The following is a 16,900-nucleotide window of genomic DNA, read 5'->3' on the forward strand; positions in this document are numbered from 1 at the left end:
TTTCCCATAGCATACTCATTTTGACTGCCCTGTTATGTTTCAGAACAATGGCACAAGGGCCCCCAGGCTTTGCCTGGTTGCTTGGAGGGTTGCTGCTGTTTCTGACAGTGGCAATGGCGGAACACTCCCCCTGGAATTTGAGGAGCAAGGCAACTGTATTTGCAGACCTGAGTCCAGAAGAGCTACGGGTTGTGCAGAGCTTCCTCTGGGACAAAAAAGATCTGAAGCTAGCATCCTCTAAGGCTGGTATTATGGCCAAGAATTCTATATTCCTCATTGAAATGCTGATGCCCAAAAAGCACCAGGTGTTGAAATTTTTGGACGAAGGAGGAAATCGTCCTCTGCGAGAGGCTCGAGCTGTCATTTTCTTTGGAGCCCAGGAACATCCCAACATCACTGAGTTTGCAGTGGGACCCCTGCCTTGGCCTACTTACATGAGAGTGCTGCCCCCCAGACCTGGGCATAATCTTTCCTGGGGATCAAGACCCATTTCATCTGTTGAATATAATCTTCTGTACCATACCTTAATGTATGCCATCAAACCCTTATCTCATTTTCTCCAGGATACCAAAAGCTTCTGGCTCCCTAGTTGCACTGACCACTGTCTGACCTTCACTGACGTGGCCCCCAGAGGTTTGGCCTCTGGCCAGCGCCGCTCTTGGTTTGTTATGCAGCGCTTTGTAGAAGGCTACTTCTTGCACCCCACAGGGTTGGAGCTCCTTTTGAACCATGAGAGCTCAGATCCCCAAGAATGGCAGGTTGAACGAGTCTGGTACAATGGGAAATTCTATGAGAGCACAAAAGACTTGGCAGAGAAGTATGAGGAAGGGAAGGTTGATGTGGTGATCCTTGAAGACCTCCCTCCTAAGGGAGAGATGGGAGGGGGTACAGAGGAACAGCCCCTCTTTTCCTCCTACCAGCCCCGAGGTGTCTTCCCTACTCCCACTGCTATGTCTGGTCCCCACCTTGTTGAGCCCCAGGGTCCACGCTACCAGTTGGAGGGCAATGCCGTGCTATATGGAGGGTGGAGCTTTGCCTTTCGATTGCGTACCTCCACTGGGCTACAGATTCTGAACCTGCGTTTTGGGGGTGAGCATGTTGCCTATGAGGTGAGTGTGCAGGAAGCAGTGGCCCTATACGGGGGCCACACACCTGCCAGTATGCAAACTAGATATATAGATGGAGGCTGGGGCCTGGGTAGTGTTACTCATGAGCTGGCACCTGGCATAGATTGCCCCAAGACAGCCACCTTCCTGGATGCCCACCACTTCTATGATTCCGATGCCCCCACCCACTATCCCAATGCCCTCTGCATATTTGAGATGCCCACAGAGATGCCCCTCCGACGCCATTTCGACTCCAACTTCAGTGGCGGCTTCAACTTCTATGCGGGACTCGAGGACTATGTGCTGGTTCTTCGGACGACCTCAACCGTCTACAACTATGACTACATATGGGACTTCGTCTTCCACCACAATGGGGTGATGGAGGTCAAGATGCATGCTACAGGGTATGTCTATGCCACCTTCTTCACACCTGAAGGGCTGCGCCATGGAACCCGCCTCCATACTCATCTGCTGGGCAACATGCACACCCATTTAGTACACTACCGTGTTGACTTGGATGTAGCAGGTAGGACTTTGGGGTCCAAACTAATGCTAAAGGGCAACTAGACATTCCTCCTATAGTCGATCTAGCCCCGGTAAGAAGGAAAGAGCAATGGTGGGCTCTCTTAAAAGCTCCCATAATAGCCTTGAATGTGGCATTCAACCTGTTTGGCCAAGACTGGCCAACCAGATGGCAAAGTCAGAAGTTACAAAGCTACAAATATGGCTAATCTGCCTGAATGACAGATAGAATGAGAAAGAACAATATGCTATAGAATCGTCCAGCATGCTCTTTGGTCACATACACTGTAGCCGGAGAGAATATGACGGAACTTAGTATACTGTGATCCAGAGTGCATGTTACAGCCATCATCATTATTGTTACTATGTCTCACTCTTTTCATCCTACTTTCCAGTTTACAAAGTGCTCTTCTCTCCACAATTCTGTGAAAGGGGTAGTTTAGGAGTTTTTCAAGGGGACTGTTTTATCTGAACAGGTAATCTTTTGGTTGTGGAGAGTTCCCTAGGATGGCAACTTCCTCCAGTGATGAAGATCAGCAAATTCTCTTTAGCTTATAGTGTACAGAATTGCCTGGGACGAGGAAAGGTTAAGTGACTCTCCCACGGTCAGACAGCTAGTATGTCAAGTCACGCCAAATCAGTAAGGATTTATTAAGTACTTACTGTGTGTTAGGCATTGGGTAGCTAGGCAGTGCAGTGCCAGGTCTGGAGTCAGGAGAACCTGAGTTCAAATTTTACCTCAGACACTAGCTATGTGATCCTGGGCAAGTCACTTAATCCTATTTGCCTCAGTTTCCTCATTTAAAAAAAATGATCTGGAGGAAGAAATGGCAAACCACTCCAGTATCTTTGCCAAGAAAACCTCAAATGAGGTCATGAAGAATGACTAAAATTTCATGATTCCATAACTGAAAAATTACTGAACACATGTGCTAGGCACTGTACTAAGCACTGGAGATACAAAGAAAGGCAAAAACAGTCCCTGTGTCAGAGACAGATTTGAACCCAGGACTTCCTGTATCCAAGACCAGCCTACTATCCCTTATAACATACTGTCTTTTTATCCATGTAATTATTATATTGCATTTTGTATTATAACATTTGTGCATTTATTTTCTTCTCTAGTAAATCGTATGGTCCTTTAGGGCAGGGACTCTCTTATTTATCTTTGTAACTCCCTCAGAGCTTAGCGAAATGCCTTGCACATAGTAGGTGCTTTACCCACGTTTGCTGAACTGAATTGAATTAGAGCAGGAGTTCTTAACAATTTGTGTGTGTGTGTCATGAACCACTTTGATTGTCTGGTGAATCCTGGGGATTCCATAGAATAATGTATCCTGATTTTAGAGATGATGGGACTGAGGTTCAGTGACTCCCAAGGGTAGTTTAGCTCATAAGCATCAGAGTTAGGATTCGAACTCAGGCCTCCCGACTCAAAGTTCAGTGTTCTTGTTGAATTACATGGCATAGAAACAGAATCATTTCCAGATGGAGACTTCACATGTAGGCAGCTTCATTATCCTCTTTGGTCTCGAGTAAGCAAAAAACCTTATGCCATCTTAAGCGCAATGGAAAGACGGAGTCATAATCTGATTCCTTTGCCCCAGAGCAACTCAGACAACTGCAGCAAAAAGAGCATGGTTTTTATAGCAATCTCAATGCCTTGAGGTGAACCACGTGGGGCAGTTGGCCAGAATAACAGCAGAATCACTCTAGCTGAGAATCTTTAAAGAGCTGCCCTGCCCAGCCCAGTCCAGCCCAGACTCCTACATTTTAGTTTAGTGTCTCCTGGAATAGAGCCAGGTAAGCCAAGAGGGGTAGAGTTCTACACTAAAAGCTTGAGGACAGCATTGAGATTAGGCCTAAGGCTAACCTAAAATAGAGTAGGAATGCCAAGGTAGGCAAACTGGGTGCAAGTTCATGAATACCAAGTTATAAAAACTACCCAGTCCTTATTCTGTGAAAATCAAACTGATTACCTAATCTTGGTGCGTACAGATGATAATGACGGTGATGAGGAGGAAGAGGAGGAGGATAACTATCTTTTGTATAGCATCTACTATGTGCCAGGCACTGTGCTAACTGCTTTACAAATATTCTCTCATTTGATCCTTGCAGCAACCCTGGGAAGTAGGTGTTATAATTATTCCCATTTTACAGAAGAGGAAGCTGGAGGAAACAAAGATTAAATGGTTTGTCCAAGGTCACATAGCTAGTAAGTGTCTGAAGTAGCATGTAACTTGGATGGGGGCAATTGTCACACATAAGTTGTTAGCGTAAAGAGCGTGGTTTCTATTCCTTCTCTACTCCAATCTCACAGCCCCCAAGAGTGGCTTCTGGACAAAGTAAATGCTCAGGCAAGCTGGTTGTATGAATTGTGAATGAGATCATAGATTAAGTGGAAAGGACCTAAAAGGCAGGGTTATGCTGGTAAATGTTTAACCTCTGAGGGGAGAAAAAATTGCCAAGGACACACTTTTAAGTTTGATCAGCACTATTGACATTTTCTCCATCACTTAAAGGTAGACAATCAGCAATATAATAAACCAAGCCCTGATTCATAGTTTTTGCTGATAATCTGAGGTATAAGTGCTCACACTGAAATTTTAACAATGGTCCAGCTCCAGCAGGCCACCGCTTTAAAAACGTCAAGTCTGGCCCCTCTCATTCTACAGATGAGAAAACTGTGGCATAGAGTAGTTGATTGACTTTCTTCTTTCTTTGAAGAAGGATTTGTACCCTGATCTTTCTGTCACTAAGTAGGATTTGTAGTATGTTGCACTTTAGTGAGACCAATTGGCACTTCCAATTCCTCCTTATTTTCCTTTCACACCACACAGGCACCAAGAATGGCTTTGAGACAATGGGGATAAAGCTAGAGAACATTACCAACCCCTGGAGCCCAGGGCACTACATGGTGCAGCCAGTTCTGGAAAGAATATCGCACCACCGGGAACGCCAAGCAGCCTTCCGCTTTGGCCGGAAGCTACCCAAGTTCCTGCTGTTCACCAGCCCCAAGAAGAACCCCTGGGGTCATAGTCGTAGCTACCGGATACAAATCCATTCCATGGCTGACCAAGTGCTCCCTCCCGGCTGGCAAGAAGAACAAGCAGTCACTTGGGCCAGGTAAGGGAAGGATCCCAGAGCATGCTGGTAATGGAAGAGAATTACTTGGGAATTTTTATCCTGGGTCTGTGGATAGATTTCAGGGAATTCATGAACTTGAATGGGAAAAAAATTACATCTTTCATTATAATTGGTTGCCTTTGTAAGACTATGTATTTTATTTTATGTATTTAAAATATTATTCTAAGAAGGAGTTTGCTTCACTGGACTACCCAAGGGGCTCCATGACACACAAAAATGTTAAGAATTCCTGCTTTAACTTAATTCAGTTCAATACACATTGGTAAAGCGCCTACTGTGTGCAAGTCATTGTGCTAAGCTCTGAGGGAGTTACAAAGATAAATAAGATATTGTCCCTGCCCTCAAGGAGCATGTAGTCTACTAAGGGAGAAGAGATATGCACAAATGCTATTAATACAAAATGTAATCTGATAAGTGTGTGTGGGGGGGGGGGGGATGAAAAGTTCTGTGACAAGCCTGAGGAAGGAGAGATCACTCCTAACAGAGGAGGATCCCAGAAAGCTTTATAAAGAAAATTGAACCTTGAGGAACAAGCAACATTTCAATAGTCCAAGATGGTAGGAAGCACATTCAAAGAATAAGTAACATTATAAGCAAATTCACAGAGGCAACAAAGTGTGGAAAGAGTTCAGAAAACAGTGAACAGTCCAGTCTGGCAAAAGCAAAAGGTATGGTTATCCCTTCTCCATCATAGGCGTTTAGGGATGCACAATCTGGAAAATCCACATAAAAAATTTTGACCCTCCCTTTGTACCAGAGAAGTCTGAATTTTTTCTTTTTCTTTTACAATACCTTATTGTAAAATTTAGGTTGATACTCTACAATACATATACTTCATGCATTTCTGAGTTTCTAAACTTTTTCTGTCATCTGCTGGCTTTCACATGTCATCTGTGGCTTCCACAAAGTCCCCAAAAAATTCCCATTTAATTTTTTATACTGACCCACAATATACAGAAACCTTGATGTAGAACTGTCTGTCAATCACTCAGCAAGCATTTACTAAGCTCCTTCTGTGTGTCAGGCACTGCTGGGGGACTGAAAAATGAAAATTCCTGCACTCAAGGACATGATATTTGGAGGAGGGAGAAAGGCAATATATATAAGGGTAGGGACTGGACCTGTCATTTCATTGGTGTAAAGAATTTCCTGGTGAGAAAACTCCCCCTACCAATGCTAGTCAGCATATTCTCTTCAGTTTATCTTCTTAGAGTATCTTGAGAGTACATCAAGAGGTCAGGTGACCTGCCCAGGGTCACACAACCTGTATGTTCAGAAATAGGACTTATTATTCGGTCTTCTTGACTTCAAGACCAGCTTTCTTTTTTTTAAGTTTTTTATTAATTTATTTTGACTTATCAACAACCACTTCCACAAGCTTTTGAGTTTTAAATTTTTCTCCCCCTCTCTCCCCCCTCCTTCCCCAAGAGAGCACACAATCTGATATAGGCTATACATATACATTCCTATTAAATATATTTTCACATTAGTGGTATTGTAAGGAAGAATTAGAACCAATAGGAGGAACCACCAGAAAGAGGAAACAAAACTCAACAGAAGAAAAAAAAATAGCAAATAGTATGCTTTGATCTGCATTAAAACTCCATAGTTCTTTCTTTGGATGTGGATAGCATTTTCCATCATGACACCTTTGGAGATGTCTTAGATCCTTGCATGGCTGAGAAGAGCTAAGTCTATCAACATTAGTCATCACACAATGTGGCTGCTACTGTGTACAATATTCTCCTGCTTCTGCTCACTTCACTCAGCATCAGTTCATACAAGTCTTTCCAGGTTTTTCTGAAGTCTACCTACTCATCATTTCTTATAGCACAATAGTATTCCATTACATTCATATACCACAACTTGTTCAGCCATTCCCCAATTGATGGGCATCCCCTCAGTTCCCAATTCTTTGCTACCACAAAAAGAACTGCCATAAATATTTTTGTACATGTGGGTCCTTTACCCATTTCTGTGATCTCTTTGGGATACAGCCCTAGAAGTGCTATTGCCGGGTCAAAGGATATGCACATTTTTATAGCCCTTTGGGCATAGTTCCAAATTGCTCTCCAAAATGGTTGGATCACTTCACAACTCCACAACAATACATTAGTGTTCCAATTTTCCCACATCTTCTCCAACATTTAACATTTTCCTGTTTTGTCATGTTGGCCAATCTGATAAATGTGAGGTGGTACCTCAGAGTTGTTTTGATTTGCATTTCTCTAATCAATAATGATTTAGAGCATTTTTTCATAAGACTATAGACGGCTTTAATTTCTTCATCTGAGAACTGCCTGTTAATATCCTTTGACCATTTATCATTTGGGGAATGACTTGTATTCTTATAAATTTGACTTAATTCTCTATATATTTTAGAAATGAGGCGCTTATCAGAAACACTGGTTGTAAAAATTCTTTCCCAGTTTTCTACTTCCCTCCTAATCTTGGTTGCATTGGCTTTGTTTGTGCAAAAACTTTTCAATTTAATGTAATCAGAATTATCCATTTTGTATTTCGTAATGTTCTCCATCTCCTGTTTGGTCATGAATTCTTCTGTTCTCCATAAATCTGACAGGTAAACTATTCCTTGCTCTCCCTGTTTGCTTAAATTATCAGCCTTTATATCTAAATCATGAACCCATTTTGACTTTATTTTGGTATATGGTGTGAGATTTTGGTCTATGCCTAGTTTCTGCCATACTCTTTTCCAGTTTTCCCAGCAGTTTTTGTCAAATAGTGAGTCTCAGAAGCTGGGATCTTTGGATTTATCAAATAGTGGATTACTATAGTCATTGACTACTGTGTCTTGCATACCTAACCTATTTAACTGATCCACCATTCTATTTCTTAGCCCGTATCAAGTAGTTTTGATGATTGCTGCTTTATAACACAATTTAAGATCTGGAATGGCTAGGCCACCTTCCCCTGCATTTCTTTTCATTAGTTCCCTTGATATTCTGGGCCTTTTGTTCTTCCACATGAATCTTGTTATTATTTTTTCTAACTCTATAAAATAATTTTTGGTAGTTTGATTGGTATGGCACTGAATAAGTAAATTAGCTTAGGTAGAATTGTCATTTTTATTATATTAGCTCAGCCTACCCATGACCAATTGATATTTTTCCAGTTATTTAGATTTGACTTAATTTGTGTGAAAAGTGTTTTGTAATTGTGTTCATATGGTTCCTGGGTTTGTTTCTGTAGGTAGACCATGATCAACTTTCTCATTTTACTGATCATTGGCATGAGGGGAATGGAAGGCAACTAAGTAATGAAGTGCAATGAAGGCTGGACCTAGAGTTAGGAAAATCTGAGTTCAAATCTAGCCTCAGATATTTACTAGCTGTATAACCCTGATCAAGTCCTTAACTACTGTTTGCCTCAATTTCCTCAATTGTAAAATTGAGGTAATAATAGCCCCCACCTCCAGGGTTGTTATGAGGATCAAATGAGATAATATTTATAAAGCACCTAGTACAGTGTCTGGCACATAGAAGGCGCTATCTAAATGTTAGCTATTATTTTTTATTTCTGTTATTAGACAGCCATTGAGGGGATTAGGAAAGTCTTTATGGGGAAGGTAACATTTGAACTGAACTTTGAAGGAAGCTATGGATTCTAGGAGGCAGAAAGAAGTCAGGAAAGAGCCCATTCCTAGCATGGGAGATAACCTGTGCAAAGGCCTAGAGGTGGAGATGGAGTACTGTTTATGAGCAATAGTAGGAAGGCCAGTTTAACTGTACTGTAAAATTGTCAGTGTCAAGTAGCATTCATTTTTACAAAATTTTAAACTCCAGATTTTCCTCCCTCCTTGCCTCCCCTCCCCTCTTCCTAAAATGATAAGAAATCTGATATAGGTTATATATGTGCATGTATGTAAAACATATTTCCATATTAGTCACAATTGTGAAAGAAGAAACAGACCAAAAGGGAGGAAAAAACACCAAAAAAAAATAAAGAAAGTAAAAATAGTATGCTTTGATCTGCATTTAGAGTAAGTCCATCAGTTCTTTCTTTGGATATGGGTAGTATTTTCCATCATGAGTTCTTTGTAATTGACAGAACCAAGTGCCCAGGCCAACCAAGTTCACTACTTCACTCCTCTCCCTCAGCTCTGCTCCTGACTCTCCAAACTTCTTTCTCTGCCAAGCCCCCAACTGGGTACTTTCTCCCCTCTCCACCTTACCTTTTTCAGCTTCCTTTTATGGTTGTCATCTCCATTAAAATATAAGCTTCTTGAAGGCAGAGACAGTCTTTTTTTGTCTTTTTTTCTTTTGGGGGGGGGGGCTAGGCAATGGGGTTAAGTGACTTGCCCAGGGTCACACAGCTAGTAAGTGTTGTGTGTCTGAGGCCGGATTTGAACTCAGGTCCTCCTGAATCCAGGGCCGGTGCTCTATCCACTGCGCCATCCAGCTGTCCCCAGAGACAGTCTTTTTGCTGGTATTTGTATCCCCAGCACTTAGCATAGCAACTCACGCACACAGTAAGTATTTAATAAGTGCTTGCTGATTTGACTCTGTCAGTGGTAGAAAGCATAAAATTGAAGTAAAAAGAGACAAAAGTCAGAGAAAACAACCACGAGGCAATTGAAATATCTTTTGGTTTTGTTGTTTTGGTTTGTTTGGGAAGTTTTTTTGCATTCAGTTTAATTTAAACATTTGGTATAGCTTTATTAAAAAAAAAAATAAAGCCAAGACCAAAACAAAAAGTGAAAAATATAACAAAATCTGGACCCTTCCATTTTTCAAAGAGTTCTGAAAATTCCACGTACTAAATGGAAGAGATATAACAAGATGGGAATTACACCATTAAGATAAAATGTGGGCCTGATCTAGGAATGGGAAGGAAAGGACAGAGGTTAGGGATACTACAGAGATAGACTGGCTAGAACTTGACAACTGATTAGCAATGGGAAGTGAAGGAGAGAAGTCCAAAATAACCTCCTGGGTTTGAGTCTAGGTAACTTGGAGAATGGTTGTGCCATCAATACAGGAGGAAGGACAGGTTAAGATTGGAAAGGGACTATGATTAGTCCATTTTTTGAACATGTTGAGGTAACAGAAAGAGATCTAAGTAAGGATTTCTATTAGGGAGTTGGTGGGATAGAGGGTAAGGCTGGAGATTAGAGAGGCATTTACATGAAGATGAAGAAAAGGGTGTGGGATTGGGGAAAGGTCCATAGCCTCAGGGTGGACATGGAGCTCCTTCACTAACAGCAGCCTCCCTAACTAGGAAGGGCTTAGAGGCCACCCCAGCATCCTGAACTTCCTGACTTTCCTCCTGGCTTGCAGGTACCCTTTAGCAGTGACCAAATACCGGGAGTCTGAGCTGATTAGCAGCAGCAGCTACAACCAGAATGATCCCTGGGACCCACCTGTGGTTTTTGAAGAATTTCTACGCAACAATGAGAAGATTGAGAACGAGGTACAAATCCCATTCCATCCTGGCCTGACCCTCAATCCATCCTTCAGAAGCCATGCCTTTAGGCCTGACTCCTCGACTTTGATATGCTATCCCAATATCCTCAACTTGAACCAATTCCCTCTCCTCAGGGAAGCTTTCTGGGTAGTTCAACCAACCAGTATGTCTGGCCTTCATACAAGAAGAAAGAGTACTCTTGCTTTGGATTGAGAAGAGCTTAGTCCAAATCCTTCCTCAGAGACTTACTACTTATTGGAATTTGGAAAAGTCACTTAGGTTGCATGGGCCTCCATTTCCACATCTGTTCAAAAATCCAGATGGACTCCAAGACTCTTTTCAGCTCCACATCTATGATCCTGCGTCTCTCTGAAGGACTTTGGAAATTCCAATTTTATTATCAGGCCAAAGGACTGAAACAGAGCTGGGAAGAAGAAATGCGTTAAGGATATCTCTTGGTCCTGATATATGGATAAGGTCCACAGGTCATTATAGGGCTGACTTTTAGTGTAAGGTTGAGCCTAGGTATCAATATAGGTATTCCTGGGTGTTAGTGGGATATTTCTTGAAACAATTTATGTCAAGAAATGTCCTATTGCCCAGATCCCAGTACCCTGCTCTCTCCTTATTGCCAACTTATATACCTAACTGATTCCCATTCCTTTCTCCCCACAGGACCTGGTAGCCTGGGTAACAGTGGGTTTCCTCCACATCCCACATTCAGAGGACATCCCTAACACAGCCACACCTGGCAACTCTGTGGGCTTCCTGCTCCGTCCTTTCAACTTCTTCTCTGAGGACCCATCTCTGGCTTCCCGAGAGGCTATCATTGTTCGGCCTCAAGCCAAAGGACCCAACCACATCCAGCGTTGGGCCCCAGATAATGTGGGAGCCTGTTGGAAAGCTTCCTCATTCAAATACAATGGCACCTACAGGCCTGTGTAATGGGGTCTCTCATGTCTCACATAGGATCCTAAGCCTCTTACATTTGTCAATAAACATGATCAGAGTCTAGCTTCATGTACTGCTTTAAGAAAAGGGAAGGAAGAAAAGGAGAGGCACATGCACACATGCTCACAGAAGAAATACATACCAAATGTCTAAATTGAAAGAAAGAGAGAGAGAGAGAGGATTATAATCTCATCTGGGTTACAGTAGTCACAGGAAAACTCTCCAATCCCACTCTGAATGTATTCTTTTGGCCTGTGTCTATCAAACTTAAACTCCTTATTATGGATTTTTTACTCCTCACTCTCTTCTTTACTCACTCTTACCTCTGATCTGTTCCTCTGACTGCATCATCACTCAAATCCTCTTAGCATTTTTTGCTGATCTTCTTTGCTCTCTGATCCTTCATCCATTTTGTTCTCACTTAGACAAGCTGACCTCTCCCCACCTGCCAAGCTGTACCATACAACTGGGCTCCCTCAGCCCTTCAGGGACTCTGACTAAACAGAAGCCCCCACCTGAAACATAGACTTAAACTTACCTGCCCCAACAAAGTTAGCACCTTCCCCCCAACCAGTAAATATATACTTGGGTGTGTGTGTGTGTGTGTGTGTGTTTCTTTCCTGTGTTAATTGTATAGTACACAGCAACTAGGGGGAAAAGGTAGGGACAAGCACTGACAGAAAAAAAGAATGAAAGGAAAAGGAAGTAACACTTACTATGTGACTCTGGGCAGGTCTCTTAACCCCAGGTGCCGCACACACACACACACACACACACACACACACACACACACAGATAAAGAAAGAAGCGATGAGGAAGTAGAACTGCACATCCCCATGGGGGACATCCCAATATGTTGGATACCTAATACCATCTTCCTCTGTTATTCTGTGTGATCCCCTCCACCAAAGTCACTCCTCTAGAGCTTTTCTAGCTATCTATTTTCAACGTTTTATTACTCCTACAATCTTCCTCATTTCACTCTTACTCACGTACTGAAAAAAAGAACTGGAGGAAATCATAAAGCTCTATCATTGAGTCCACTATATATTTATGTTATCTAATCTCAACTGGACCTTCACTTCAGAAAAGCAAATATTCTATTCCTCCCAATTTACTATCACTCTCCAAGGAAGCCATTCCAAATATTCTCCTCTTTCTTCAGGTTTCCTATGACTGGAAGCCCAACATTCTGATTCACAAACCAATTCTATACCACATTACCTCCACCTTTCAGATGCACACAAATACATAGACCCACCCTGAGCCAAGACCACTATACAACCTAGATGGCTGTCCTATCTCTCCATTACAAAAATAAATGTGCTCACATCTCAATCCATGGTTCCTTGCCCCTGTTGCTCAACCACTGGTTTATGCATTTAATTATTTTTCAAAGCTAGAGATTAGCACTGCCTATATTATTTACTTCCAGTAGTTTCCCTAAATACCAAACATCTGCCCTTCACTGAGCAACTATCACATTATGTAACAAATAACGCTGGCTCCCTGACCTATGAATCCATGGTGAGAGAAACTAAATTCCATCCCCAGGTATCAGAGGCACCATATCTCTACATTCCTCTCTTTTATCCTTAGAGGTCCTCCTCTTACTTCTCTGCTCATCTCTCATTGATCTCTAGCTTTATTGTTCCAAGCTATTAGCTTCCTTTCTGATACCTGACTTCTCTTCCATCTTTTCTTTTAGTAGATGACTTTAACTGGACACTCTACTATCTGAATTCAATTTTCATTCTTTCCAAAGGTTATATGGATGACATTAAGTTGAAGTGATCACAACAAATTCTACTTCATGCTTGGCTTTTTTCCCTCCTTGTCTTCCTCATTATCATAGACCCCACCCTCCAAATCCTCTTTCTCCCTCTCTTTCACTTCTTAGGACCAGGATCTCAGTCAGAGCCCAGAACCCTGACATTACCTGCTGCCAGCAAACTTGTAGCCATAGATGCGTGGTTCTTGGAGCCTGATATTCCATGATATACTTGAAAACAATAACAATTCAGTAGTGGAAGATGCTTTTAGAGTGCTGAATTGAAGGTTTAGTAGAATGGATCTATTGATTATACAATATGGATTCTAGTCATGCCAGAAGATATGACTCTCCCATCTCTCTCAGAGACCAAATATTCTTAGAGTAGATGAGGATAAGTTTCCAACTCCATAGGGGGAGGAAATGCCTGTATGGAATTGATTTCAATTGAGATCTAGGTAGAAACTAAAGCCAACCAAGTAAGTCTAGGTTTCAGGACGAAGACCTTACTGACAGATGACTTCACTTACCGAGAGCTATCCAGGGTACTAGGGACTGCACCTCACTGTTCCAGGTCTTATTAACATCAACTAAACCTTAAGTCACCTGCCTCAATCCATTTCTGGTCTGATCTAACATATTCTGTGTCACTGGCCTGCACTAACCTATGTCTTACCAGATATTGGCTCCTGCTTACATCTGCTTCTTCATTCCTTCCTTCCTTCCTTCCTTCTTTCTTTCCTTCCTTCCTTCCTTCCTTTTTTCCTCCTCTTCCTCTGTCTACATGGGGAATCATACCCTTACATGCGGGTGTTCTGCTCAAAGGAATATGAACTTTGATCACTTAAACCTCATAAGATATCTTAGGGTTTGGGGGCTAGATTTTTTTCACTTCTCTATTTACTTATTCTATCACTTAAAAAAAAAAAAACAGGGACAGTTAACTCTTTTGTCGCATGTAGTTTCATTTATGATTTCCTGAAATACAGCTCTGGAAAACTAGACTTTGACAAAATCCATTGGGATTCAAACGGAGTTACTTGACTATTCCTTAAACCCAAATCACCCTGACTCTCACTGATTGGCCAATAGGTCCCAGCCCAAGCCTCACTTGGTCATTGTTTAGATTTTGATGGCTCAGAGTGAGTGTAAATAGCAATTGTTTCTTTTCTGGCCAGAAGCCCTGAAGGTCTTCTCCTCCCATAATGATTTTTTTGAGCAGGAAAACTACAGACATCTTTTGCCTTATTTCTCACCTAGCCTTAAATCGCTGAATGGGTATCCCCTCAAACAAACTGAGACCTGGGGGAAGGCTTAAAAAGGCCAAGGTCTCCCACTGCATCTGGGGTCATCTCCAGTCGTCCTGACTTATGTCTTGCCACTTGACTCAGATGACTCTGAAGGAGAGAGTGAGGCTGATGACTTTGCACAGCCCTGCCTCACTTGAATCCAATTCACTAGCAAGTCAAGACATCACCCTCCTGATGTCATTGGTCCTCTTTGAGACAAAAAGAATGAACAACATTTGCTTTTATGACTAAAATAACAACCCAATTTTTCTTATTCCTTTCTTTTGTGAGGTAATCAGGGCCAAGTGACTTGCCCAGGGTCACACAGCTATTAAGTGTCTGAGGACAGATTTGAACTCAAGTCGTCCTGACTCCAAAGTCAGAGTGCTTTCCACCATGCCATCTAGCTGCCCCAATTTTTCTATTCCTGTTGGCTATATTGACATTATCCACTCATTACTGCATTCCCAACAGAAACATAATTTTTATTGCATTTATCCAAAAGTCCTTATTATGATCTAGGGGTAACCCTCAAAGGGGAATGCAAGCTCAGGTTCTACCATGATAATAAGACTTCATGCACAATTCTGGAAATACATTATGACTGCTTTCTGAGGACCAGAATAGCTAAAGTATAGAAAGGCCCTTGCCAATAGGCTGGTCACTTCATGAAGAATTCTTTAGCTATGGCACCCCATGAAACAAAGAAAAATAGAAAACCGCCCTTCAATCCTGTGTAGCCTTGTTTCAACTTTGCAATAATGGTGGCAAAGTGGTAGAAAAAGGAAAGGAGGATCTAAAAACCACAGTTTGGGGGCTGCCCATGAATTCTAATTTAGCTGCTGGTACTCTGTTCAGTGTCAGATTTTTGTCTAGTGACAAACAAGTAGACATATACTAAGCACACTAAATCATATCAATCTTGACATTTTTCACTATAAATGAAACCAGGTGATAAAAGGTAGTTACAACTAAATAGAAGGATGGCTCACAATTTCTCCTTAGAGAGACAAAGAATTTATAAAAAGGAACAGGTAGCATGGGGTTAACTGTGTAACTGAAGACAACAAGATATACCACTTCACAGAACCCTTGCTCATCTCATATTATTGTAGTAGTTGTTATTCTTGTTGTTAAGTAGCAGTAGTCATTGAATAGTAGTAGTAGTAGTAATAGTGGTAGTGGTGGTGGTGGTGGTGGTGGTGGTGGTGGTAGTAGTAGTAGTAGTAACAGTAACAGTAGTTGTAAATAATGATAAAAAATAAATAACTAGCATTTATATAGCATTTTAAGGTTAATAAAGTGCTTTACAAATATCCCATTGGATCTTCACAACAACCCCAATAGATAGGTGTTATGATTATCCCATTTCACAGATTAGGAAAATAAGTCAGAGGCTAAGTGACATCCAGGACCACAGTCAGTTAGTGTCTGAGGCCAGATTTTGACTCAGGTCTTGCTAAAACCATGATAAGTATGAAAAAAAGACCACCATGAAGACAACTACACTTTGCAACAACATCTGTTACAGAGAATGAGAAGGTAAATCCTCCCCATGTTAAATCAGCAATACTTTAGTACTCAATGACTTCAATTCAAAGATGGCTACATAGGAGGACGGCAAATGTATACATATATATGAGAGAGAGATCTGAATGTGTGTGTATGGAGAGAGAGAGACAGAGAGAGGGAGAGAGAGAGACAGAGAGAGAGTGAGGGAAGGAGAGGGAGGGAGGGAAAGAGAGAATTCAAGAGTAAATGAGAGAGGAAAGAACAAAAGCTTATAGGCAATACAGAAGTTTCACTTCACACCTACAGATCATGAATGCTTTCTTCAAGAAAATAGGTACTAGGCATGATCAAATTTCTCATTTTCTAAGACAAAAAACAACTAGTTACCAATATGGGAGTTATTTCAAAGTCAGATTCTATGTTCAGTAAGACTGTCAACTTGTGAGAATAATAATCAAAATCAACACGAAATGAGAAGAAAAAACAAAAGTGAGAATTAGATATGGCTTGCATCTGAGATACCTCTAACCTGAATTATATAATAAGATATAAATGCTGAAAACTGGAAAGTGGCTAAAAGAATGAAAGCCAACATCAACTATCACTATCTCCTTTGGAGGTTTAGTTTAACTAATGTAAATAAATTGCCCCACAGAGACCAAAAAAGTTTATTAACTGCCTCAGCCAGAAAATGCTTGATTGCCAAACAGAGGATTATGGTAGTCGAGATCAACAGTAATTTAGAATATAAACATCTTACAGAGTGGATGGTAGAAGTTTTGAGCATAATAACCTCATAAAACAGTAAGAATCTGCGAAAGAAAAAACAAATTTACAAAAAAAGATTGTTGAGTGACCCAATTAAGCCAGATCAGCTGAGGGCATTTAAGGATGAAACTGGGTAGGGAAGAAACAAGGGGAAATGGAAAAAAATCTGAAGACAGTTTTGTAACAAAGTCTTTTCTTTAACAATGACAGTGGAGTCACTACATTTGAACTCAACATCATAGTCTCCAATGTTTTACATAAGCAAGTAGAAATTGCACAAAAGAAACAAATATGAGAAAAGCAGCTAGACCAGACCTATTATATACAGAGGCAGTCAGTGTTGGTCATTTTAATGGCACAGAGGAATTTGAAGGCCTGGAGTATTTCTGAAATAAGGGATGATAGCAAAT

At 41.3% G+C, this 16,900-nt stretch overlaps 1 protein-coding gene across 1 annotated transcript; it reads left to right on the plus strand.

Annotated features, from left to right (window-relative positions):
* The first annotated feature begins 47 nt into the window (after window positions 1-47).
* Window positions 48-11,158, plus strand: AOC1 (amine oxidase copper containing 1). The gene is made up of 4 exons (XM_027841108.1): window positions 48-1,632; window positions 4,469-4,754; window positions 10,073-10,205; window positions 10,875-11,158. Exons 1-4 carry the CDS (start codon window positions 48-50, stop codon window positions 11,142-11,144), a joined length of 2,274 nt encoding a protein of 757 aa, XP_027696909.1. The 3' UTR covers window positions 11,145-11,158.
* Window positions 11,159-16,900: the final 5,742 nt, after the last annotated feature.

Source organism: Vombatus ursinus, unplaced genomic scaffold (genome assembly GCF_900497805.2).
Source record: "Vombatus ursinus unplaced genomic scaffold, bare-nosed wombat genome assembly UNPS02014852.1, whole genome shotgun sequence".
Taxonomy (NCBI): Eukaryota; Metazoa; Chordata; class Mammalia; order Diprotodontia; family Vombatidae; genus Vombatus; species Vombatus ursinus.